The sequence below is a fragment of the Chanos chanos genome, chromosome 5 (genome assembly GCF_902362185.1).
Source record: "Chanos chanos chromosome 5, fChaCha1.1, whole genome shotgun sequence".
NCBI lineage: Eukaryota > Metazoa > Chordata > Actinopteri > Gonorynchiformes > Chanidae > Chanos > Chanos chanos.
Window position 1 is genome coordinate 8,939,923 of NC_044499.1, and position 10,682 is coordinate 8,950,604.

Sequence of the window (10,682 nt, forward strand, 5' to 3'; positions counted from 1 at the left end):
TTTCATAGACTCTTCCCATAGCCCAGCGTGCTCTTTAGATGGCAGTGGTGATCTGTGTTAAGCCAAGGTCATTAGAGTCCTCCCCACCATGACAGGAGATGGAGGAGAGCTCCACGGCTAGTCATACAGGCCTGCCGTGGCCCTCTGGTCCTCTGCCCTCCGCTGGGCACGTGTGTTCTCGGATGGTGCTCCTCACTCGGCTCACGCCCTGTCCGTCCGCGGAGGTCCGACCAGGGCAGCAGAAGTCCCTGAAGCAACGTTTGAAGTTCTCGTCCAGAAAGGCGTAGAGGATAGGGTTGAGGCTGCTGTTAGTATAGCCCAGAGCGACGCAGAAGAAGTAAGCAGCCATGACGGCGGTGGTCTCAGGGACTCCGGGCAAGAGCGCCTTGACCAGGATGAAGATGTGAATGGGCGTCCAGCAGATAACGAAAACAGCCACCACCACCAGGACAAGCCTCGTGATTCGCCGCAGGTTGCGGTCTTTTTCCCGAGAGCCGGACAGCAGCCTAACGCTCTTAAGTCGGAGCACCATCAAGGTGTAACACACTGTGATGATGAGGAGGGGTGCTACAAAGGCGAAGATGAAGACACATATCTTCATAAGGGTGTCCCAGTAGATGTAGGGGTCTGGGAACTGCAGAGCACACTCTGTGGTACCTGTGACATAGACACGGGAACTCTTTACCATCTATTTTACTGAAAGACATAAAGTATAGTATGGCATCGTTTGTATACATCTTTCACTCAGAAAGTGTCCTTGATTTCATATGTATGGGTGAATCTCATAGATCTTTACCCCTTTAAACATTCAGTTTAAAACAGTTTCAACCATAATTTTGTTTCTTTTTTTTTTATTTATATAAATGTGAAAAAGCGTAATACTGAACTGCATATAAAATATTGAAACTGTGAAAACTTACTCTGGACTGTTAAATGAAACTAGTGTGAATACATAACATAAATACAAATGGTAAAGAATTTTATAACAGCTGTTTAGCATGCTAGCTTTGGCTAACCCCAGGTAAAACGAAGCCTTTTTTTTTCTACCACTGTGGCATGCAGGAATAAAATACCATTGTTGGTTTGAGTACTCCCAAGGATCATTGCAGGGATTCCAGCTGCTGAAGAGAGCACCCAAATAAGGATGTTAATGAGCTTGGCTTTGACCGGGGTGCGGAAGTCCAGGGCTTTAACTGGGTGGCACACTGCCACATAGCGATCCACACTCATCATAGTTAGAGTGAAGATACTGGTGAACATATTGTAGTAGTCAATGGAGATGAACACTTTGCAGACAACCTCACCAAACGGCCAGGTATTGAGCAGGTAGTCGGCACTTTGAAAAGGCATGGTGGTAGTCACCAGAGCATCTGCCACAGCCAGATTGAAAATGTAGATGTTTGTTGCAGTCTTCATTTTTGTGTATCTACCATATTTAAAAATAAAAAAAAATCAAAAAAGAAAGAAGAAAAAAGAGCAAAAAAAACCTCTTTAAATGATATACGACCTTGTATAGATATCAGAATGTGAAAATCCTGAAAAACAACAGCTAATAATAATAATCACCATCGTCATCGTCATCATCATCATCATCATCATCATCAGTGCTATTCGGCCCTATTCAGTCTGCGAGACAATATCCACTAGAAGGTGCTAAAAGTCTCTACAAACGGAACGCTCCGTGAAGTTTGCTTCTTCAACCGCTCGTCAGACATTCAACACACGTTATGCAGAAATTTATGCCGCACTTCATACTTTCATACCTTCGAGGTTCTACGTTAATACAAACAGTTTAATAGCCATTTGAAAGCTGCAACTGTAATGATCTAACACCCGAGAATTTCACTCTTAAAAAAATGAAAGTGCTTTAAATAAGGTAGCCACACACATCTTACCATAGTGGACAGAACATTCTTTCTTACCTGATAATAACATACATCACCAGGCAATTTCCCACCAGTCCTACCACAAAGACCACGGAGTACACGGCGGTGATGATGGGTATAATAGGGGACATAGGCTCTGGCTCGTTTGTCCAGTTTCCATTAGATGTGAAATTGTAGATATCTGAAAAGCCAGGCTGCCATGTGAAGTTTGGTAAGCACTCCGCTGGATGAGCCGAGGGACATTTGTCTTCCTTGTATATCTGAAACACATTGCTGTCCATAGTGCTGTACAAAACTGAAAACAAAATAACAAATTAATGAAAAAGTTTCATGCTCGCCATGATATGTTGAAGCATCATGTAACATGAAATGCACATATTAAAAGGAACGTGCCGTCATATAAATATAAAAAAAACGAATATGTAAAATATCTTATAAATATCAAATTATTTAAAAAAATGTTAACATCTAAAATTATGAGGGATATTGACCAGCGTTTCACACACAAAGGTGAACCTTCCACGCTAGCCTTCCCAACGCGAGAGATAGACAGCTTACCTTGGAGTCTTTCGTTGTGCAAAAGTAGTTTTGTCTTTCCTTCTATTTTCTTTCGTTTTGAAATGCAAGATCTCTAAACTTTATGGATTCCAAAAAAAATACTGGATTATTTCAGACTGAGGCGCAGCGCGCGGTTTTCGATGCCCTGCACCAAGTCAGTTGATGACTGCCACCCCACGAGTGCGCCCTACCTCTGCCGCTCGTTCCGTATGACATCAGAGTTGCGCTGTGACAGTATCCAGCACAAGCTTAAGGATACTGTGTATGTGTTGTTAAAATATGCTGATGACAGAGTGTCATAAATACATAATTTCTGTACATACATGCTTTTCATCGCTGTCTTTGTGAGCAGTAATTAGAACGGAACCAAAGGAATCAGTATTTATGAGAAATTGACCTTAAACTGGGCTCGCAGGATTTCTTCTTTTCCCCTTCTCTCCGTACTTTTCATTTTTTTTCTGCCGTCTCTCTGTCTTTTTATGGCAGAAAAGTTCATTTAAAGATAGTTACTTTCTTTGCTTAGGTTTCGTACAGGATTTTTAACGCTACTCTTGCACATAACCATAAGCCAACAACACACACAAGAGCGCGTTCGCGCGCGCACATACACACGAGGAGAGAGAGCGAGAGAGAGAGCGAGAGCACTTCAAAGCTTTCACTGAAAAAAAATTCCAGACTCAAAAAACGTCAATGATTTTTTTTTCCTTAGACGCTGTCAGTGGTCAGTGGGGTTTACACTTTAATGACGTCCTGATTAGCCAAAAGCGGGTTGAACATTCTGACATAAGATAGAGTTCCTTCTAGAGAATATCATTCGCGGTATACGTCAGTGGCCACATCTATCGAAGAGAGACAAAAAATCAGCTGAAAACCTCAATGAAAAATGACACAGGTCTATGCAGTCCTGTGATCCCACTCTCCATGTTCACATGGTATTACTCTCCATGTTCACATGGAGACTGATGTTGGATTATAGACTCTCCCATCACAAGAACAATGGCTTTACTTTGTCTCCCTGCGATGAGAGGGACATAACACTGACTTAGCCCACATGTGGAAGTAGAAAGAAAGCTGCAATTGTGGCCTCAGCACATGAACTGAGAGGGAAAAACAATAACAAGCCTGAACAATTCAGCATTTCAGCTCAGAGCAAGATCAAGGGCACTAATGGCTCCTCTTGTGTTTTTATGCACACTGCAATATTGATCAGATGCCACCTGAATATAGTCTTTTCTTTCCACTAATGGACATTATAAACATATGGCACATACATTTGTGTGAGATATTCAGAGCTTCCATTTTTTCTCTCTCTCTCTCTCTCTCTCTCTCTCTCTCTCACGCTCTCGCTGTCCCTCTCGGATAATGTGGAGTTGCTTCACATGTTGCTAAGAGACGTGGACAGGTATTACCTTCTTGGCATGATTGTTTTCTTTTTTCTTTTTTCTTTTTTTTCTTTTTTTTTTCTTGTTTTTACTCCCGTGCATCAAATCCTGAAGAGTAGTCTGTAGCATGGCGACTTTATGTAGCTTTTCTTTTAAAATTCCATTTAACTTTAATGGAGTCAAGAGCCAACATACAATTCATTTAGATGGCACTGAATAACTTTACTTGCTCTGTCAAAACGATCAGAGATTCATTGGGGTTAGTGCCCTTTTAAATTTCGCCTTTTGCACATAGCCACTTAATGCATGAGTGAAAACATGTCTCTCCATAATCCATATTGGACTTCAGTCATCTTATCTTCAGTATAGTGCATTGTTGCTTCGACTGTCTCTTTCCATTGGTGCTTTGATGTAAATGATTTTGAAATGAACCTCTGTATTTGTGTTGAATCCTATGATAAAATGCCACATACAAGGACTCTTTAAAGGACACAGAATGACATCATTATACAATTTTGTTTTTACTGAGGTATCTCTGGTCTACAGAAGGGGAGAAAAGGGCTTGGTAATAAATTCAGACACCTTTATCTTGAGTTAAAGTAATGGAATTCCCAGAGAGAACCTGTTACATTACTGATAGCAACATTTTGAAAATGGACCTGAAAGACTGCACTGCCCTTATTTCACCCGTATTGTAAAAGTGGTAAAGACTACAGTGGTGGAAGCCAGTAGAGCAGCAGCTCAGCCTACCATGAAGAGGACTAAATGTATTTCAGCCATACATAACTTAAGGCAAATGGCTCAGGTGTTCGAAGAATTTTCATGGCTGTAGTCAAACGCCCCCCACAACAAAGCTCTACAAGCCTAAATTCAAGATTATCACTATAATGCTGTATGTAGATGTGTGATGTGTGTGTGTGTGTGTGTGTGTGTTCATATTTAAGTTTTGATGCTCTTGTTGAGAAAGAATAATGGCTAGAATATCTGAACAAATCTTCATTTCATTTAAAATGCTCTGAACCCAGACAAGAAGCACAATTCTGTATGTACGAGTCCTGTATGACCAGATCACATGCAACAATAATTGCATTGTTTATTTCATTAGATCATTCATTATGCATATTTCAGGAATGAGCAGTAAAATACGGCATCAAGTCCAGTTGTCCTGGAATTTCATGTAAAAAAAACAGCATAATGATCATTATTAGAGACAAGAAGGAAGCAAGAGAAAGTGTAAAGATTAGTTTGAAGATTAGGGAGATTTTCAATTGCTGCTATTCATCTTGCCCAAACGAATATGCTATTCCAAGTGGCCAGAGAAGAAAAGAGATAGCATGTGATTTATTAGTGCTGAGGAGATCAAAAGAGACTTTTTAAGTGTGCATGCATGAGCAACAGAGAAAATGAGAGCGATAGAGAGAGAGGGAGAGAGACAGACAGACATATATATGTATATATATATATAGAGAGAGAGAGAGAGAGAGAGAGAGAGAGAGAGAAGCAGACAGACAGGCAGACATATATATGTGTGTATATATATATATATATATATATATATATAGAGAGAGAGAGAGAGAGAGAGAGAGAGAGAGAGAAGCAGACAGACAGACATATATATGTATATATATATATATATAGAGAGAGAGAGAGAGAGAGAGAGAGAAGCAGACAGACAGGCAGACATATATATGTGTATATATATATATATAGAGAGAGAGAGAGAGAGAAAGAGAGAGAAAGAGAGAGAGAGAAGCAGACAGACAGGCAGACATATATATGTGTATATATATATAGAGAGAGAGAGAGAGAGAGAGAGAGAGAGAGAAGTGTAGGAGTGTACTGTTCCACAATGACCTTGAAGTAAGAAAATAAGGATATATAGACAGGCTGTAGTTTGTTTAGAGACATGGAGTTACCATGACAACAAAAGTTTCATTATTAAGACCTAGGCCACAGCTCACAGTGCATGATTCATTCCAAATTTCACTTAACCCTGAGACATGTAGGGATGCGTGAAACAGAGTGAAACAGACAAAGATCACAAAAACCACAAAGCAAGAAATATCAAATATGCAACATGGATAAATCCCAAACAGCAGTCTCTATGTTAATAACAGTTAACCACAGAACAGTTGCACAGTAGAATTTGTTCCTGACTCTCAAAACATCAAATTTATTAGTAGTATTTAATGGAAAAACAATAGCAAAGGAGGGCATTTAAGCCAAATACAAAGGAGCTCTTTAAATGGGATAATGCTGACGAACATGTAACTGATCAGCTAACGTAGTTAAGGATTACTGAGCTTTTAAAAAACCACATCAAACATAACTGATAATGACTTTTTTTAATGGAAAACTAAAGTTGCTACAACCACAGAAAAAAATATATATATTCAGTTATAAAGAAAACTAATAACCACTGCCAATATCTCAAAGCACACAAAAAAAGTGCACATTAGAGGACATTGATTCTATGAGATGGGATTATAACCTTAAAGGCTCCAAGATTAATTTTTAGACCCAAATCGTTAGTCATTCTCTCATATTTCAAGCATTACAGTGTGTTTTCATAGATGCAATGTCTAAAGAGGGCAATTAATATGAAAGCAGTCAGCTAACATATGAAGAAGCGGTGCTGTCAGATCAATACATCTATGGATAATTACTGTAAGTCTGTATACTATTGTATTTTGTGTTGTTGGGCCTTATTGAACAGAACTGAATTAAATGGAAAGTAACAGAATGGTATATTATGGGGCAGTATAGGTAAGCTAAATTGTATGTATGGTGCAAAGAACATTTGCTTTTCTTTTCGGTTATTTTCTCAGGTTAGCTTGATGAAAAGTTGAGTTTTGTACCACCCTTGCTTAGCAGGGAAGACTGAAGTTGTCCATAAACTCAGAGCTGACGGTGCAATAATCAAGCCCCAGCTTACAGACCTGGAGTAAGGAAAACTGAACATTAAATCAAGGCAATGGCACAGACTCGTATTACAGGTTTATATTGTCCCTTTTCCTGGTGCAGTGTGAACAGATTGCAGGGGTGTAGACGCATGTGGACAGGGGGTTAGCCACAACAAAGAAGTTGAGACCACACGGTCGGAGTTCGGTGAAGAACTCTTTGTTAAATTATTCTTTTAAGACGCGAACATGTAAATCTCGATGACCTTTTGGAAGGCCGCGAAACCCGTGAAGAGATTTTTTTCTTTTTTTTTTTTAAATGCAAATGTACAGCTGTGGAAGATCAGTAACTCTGTCAGTCTTCCCTCTTCTGCAACATACGTCCCTCATTCATAAAGCAGCTCCGAGGCCACGGTCCCAGAGCAATAGTCGTTTTACTACTCACGTCACATAAAGGTGCCTGATATCAGCAATCAGCTGAATGGGATCTCCTGCTGAAAAGGAGCTGAGAGATGGTGGAAAAAAAATGTCAGATTCATTTATTCACTGATTAAATGCTTCAGCGTGAAGGTGTTCAATTGGATAGACGGGACTCGAGACAGACACATCGAGGGATTCATCAAAAAAAAAAAGAAAAAAAAAAAGAAAAGTGCATTAATATGAAGTCTATTGTTAGATCTTTGAATTGCATCTGATCATTGGAGGTACAGTAGCCTCTAATGGCAAAGGTTTCAGTGGGAGAATGTGTCAGCAGAGTCATAAAGACATGGTTTCAGAAGAGGTTTCCGAAAGGGCAGTGACCAGTCCTTGGCAACCTTTTGTGATGTCTAAGGACACTGAGTTCCTACTACCTGATGTTTATGTCAAATCCATACCAAAGTCCCTTAGTGACCATGTCATCTGTGTTGTGTGGCATTAAAGGGTAAATATTGAACTGGAAAATGTTTGCAAACTTGAAAGCTTATTGTGCACCGTACCATATATTTTGATTGGAATAGACAAATGCTATATGACAAACGCTCAAAGAGCTTCAGGAGAAAAACAAAAAAAAACAAAAAAAAAACATTGTAAGCTGCAGAGCAGCATCCCGGTACATGCAATGCAACACCATTTGTGGCTCTCTTAAATGTTAGAATGGAACTGAGTTGCTCTTGACACTCTTGTTGAGTTGTTCTTGTTTTGACCGTAACCATGGCAACAGGTAACCTGTGTCAACAAGGGCGGAGTGATTTGGTCAATACCCCGAGTCGATAATATTCCACCAGAGTTACGCAGCCATGGCTTAAGCTGGCTGCTGCTCTTCACAGCCTTGATCAAATCCCTGTTCTTCCTCTACATGCAGCAAATACACTTGTTTGGGGACTGTTTTTCAATGGTGCCTCCGTGATTGTGGACATGTGTTTTACCTTGTCATCCCAGAATAAAGAAACCATAAATCCGACAGCGCTGAAGGTCACGTCGACGTTCATATCTTTACTCACACAAGTATTGGGGCAGCACTTGGAACGTGCTGTAAGTAAAATAAAATGAATAGAAATACAATATTTGAAAGGAAAATCACAAAGAGAATGTATCCCCTCTCTAGTTCATGCGAGTAACTGAAAACCGGACATATTTATCATTACCGGTCTCGGGGGAGAAAAGATCCCCCCCCCCCCCCCCCCCTTTTTTTATTCCATCAGAAAAATTGTTGCTGTATTCCTCAATAAATGAACCTCAGAGGGGTCTGTCAGAAGGATCTTTTTAAGTTTATTCACACTCTTCTGTGTCACATAAGGAGGAATGAGCCACTGCAAATATCACTCAAATACAGAAATACTGACACTGAATTTTATACAGCTCTGCATTCCAACACTGCTTAATTTTTGAAATGCAATGAGATACTGCGTCAAACTGGGGTGGGGGGGGGGGCTTAGTAACAGAGACAACACTTGATTAGAAGAATACAGATAATGATTTTTTTTTATGTGGAGTAACTCCAACAGAAGCTAATCCAAAATCCTTGTTTTCATGCTGGTTTAGAGAAGTCCCCTCACATCCGTAAGACCTCAAGTCTAGAAGGGACACCCGCTTTACAAGATTTACATTACCGTTGCAAATTAATGTTATTGGACCACACAGGAAATATGATTATATTCAGCCAATGTAACAAGAATAAACTTTAACCCAATGCTCTGCTTACATGAATCGCTTCATGAAATCTAGAAAAGAACCCATTATTTATTCTCAGAACTGCCTCTTTAATTAGGCTTAGCAATTTGAAACATCTTGAGAAGTTCGAATGAGATAAAATCAATGTCACAATATGTTTTCATGGTACTGTAATATGAAACTAATTGGGACATAATTAGACCCTAATCACGGTTCATCTGTACCTCAGGTTTTGGCCATGTGTTTTCATTTGTATCACAATTTGGGCTGAAAGAAAACTGAACCAGAACTTCAGTTTTTCATTTGTTTTATATATGTACAGATTTAAGTCAAGAAAACAAATTGAATGCAAACAGCCACGCAGCTCTTCAAAAAAAAAAATGAGAATGATAACAAAATAAATATTCAGTACCTCCTGTTTTCAGATTCTTCTTTTAGAAAATGAACGTAAGAAAACTAAACGAGTAACATTTATCTTAAGGCTCTTCTTCATAACAATGAGTGGAAGAGATGTAAACATTAGTATTTTTTTTAAAGGTTCTTCATCAAGGAAATGAAAAGATTTCTGCCGTCAGACGTGCCAAAACCAAAGTACATCCACATTGGTGAGCTGAAAGAAGCAGGAGGGTCCTTGGTTTCGGGACTGTCGTTCTAGCGTTTTTTGACAGGAAAGAAGCAGTCGACTGCAAAATGATGACCCAAAAATAAATAAATAAATAAATAAATAAATAAATAAATAAATAAAAATCCCCCCTGGAGAATCTACTTCGTTTGTTTATGTAAATTCACAGAGTTTGGGTAATGACACCGAGTGTTTTGTTGTTATGTAAAGCGATTATGTAGTTGATATTGTCATTGTGATTATTTAATGTAAGTTGAACAGTGTTATAATAGCAGATTAACGAAGCGAAGCAGCGGGCTTGGCTATTCACTCCAAAACTTCCTCATTTTTTCAACAATCCATTGTTTGTTTACAAAGGGTACAGGGAAACAAGATACATGTTATAACATACAAGTTTTCTACAAGAGGATTGATAGATAGATAGAGAGAGAGAGAGAGAGAAAGAGAGAGAGGGGGGGAGAGAGAGAGAGAGAGAGAGAGAGAGAGAGAGAGAGAGAGAGAGGGAGAGAGAGGGAGGGAGAGAGAGAGAGAGAGATTGCAATTTTTTAATGATGCAGTCAAAAGAGCTAATATCCAGGGGGAATCCAGCTCAGGCTGAAAGTGTGATTACTAGAGAGACAAGGTTATTTCTACCAGGGTATTTGCAGGGCACATGGAGTGTCCACCTATTGGCTCACTGATATATCCAGAACATTAGTTTGTTTTCCATTTAGACAGATGGAGAGAGAAAGGGGGGACGGCACACCCAAAGTATCTAGACCCAAATTACCCAGAGCCTGCATCTGAGCCTGATGTTTTTCCCCCAACAGAAAATGTAATAGATTTTTTGGGGACACACACTGATTTGAAATTGATGTTGCAATGATATCACAAGCCAGTTTTTACAGTTCACGTATCCCACAGGTTATCACATCTCCATGACTTTCTAACAATATCCACATTTAAAAAAATCACCAGCTGATGCATAACATGTATGTAGACGTGTTGTGCAAAGAGTTAAGAGATCTATCTCAATGTATCATCAAGAACTGTCCAAAAAAAAAAAAAAAAAAAAATCTGAATACATGAACGATGAGGAAATCAAACAACTGAAGTGACAACCCATGGTTCTCCAGCTCCAGCTTTTGTGTGAAGTAAACACTGATATTCTGCCAACACTACAAATCTACTTATGTGTTATCTT

At 39.3% G+C, this 10,682-nt stretch overlaps 1 protein-coding gene across 2 annotated transcripts; it reads right to left on the reverse strand.

Moving 5' to 3' along the window:
• Window positions 1-121: 121 nt before the first annotated feature.
• On the reverse strand, window positions 122-2,167 carry oprk1 (opioid receptor, kappa 1). 2 transcript variants are annotated; one of them, XM_030773622.1, is made up of 3 exons: window positions 1,923-2,167; window positions 1,074-1,426; window positions 122-657 (listed from the first exon to the last, which is right to left on the reverse strand). In XM_030773622.1, the coding sequence occupies exons 1-3, from the start codon at window positions 2,165-2,167 to the stop codon at window positions 122-124; spliced, it is 1,134 nt and encodes a 377-aa protein (XP_030629482.1). The 2 variants fall into 2 exon arrangements, with proteins under 2 accessions (XP_030629482.1, XP_030629481.1); XM_030773621.1 differs by having other exon boundaries at window positions 122-646; window positions 1,057-1,426.
• Between the last annotated feature and the right edge of the window lie 8,515 nt (window positions 2,168-10,682).

What these genes read in the sequence shown, in the direction of transcription:
- oprk1 (XM_030773621.1), bottom strand. Translation starts at nt 2,167, where the DNA reads ATGGACAGCAATGTGTTTCAGATATACAAGGAAGACAAATGTCCCTCG. An exon ending in GTGATGTATGTTATTATCAG is followed by an intron (nt 1,427 to 1,922) that starts GTAAGAAAGAAT and finishes TAAATATGGTAG; the next exon opens with ATACACAAAAATGAAGACTG. An exon ending in ATGGTATTTTATTCCTGCAT is followed by an intron (nt 647 to 1,056) that starts GCCACAGTGGTA and finishes GGTACCACAGAG; the next exon opens with TGTGCTCTGCAGTTCCCAGA.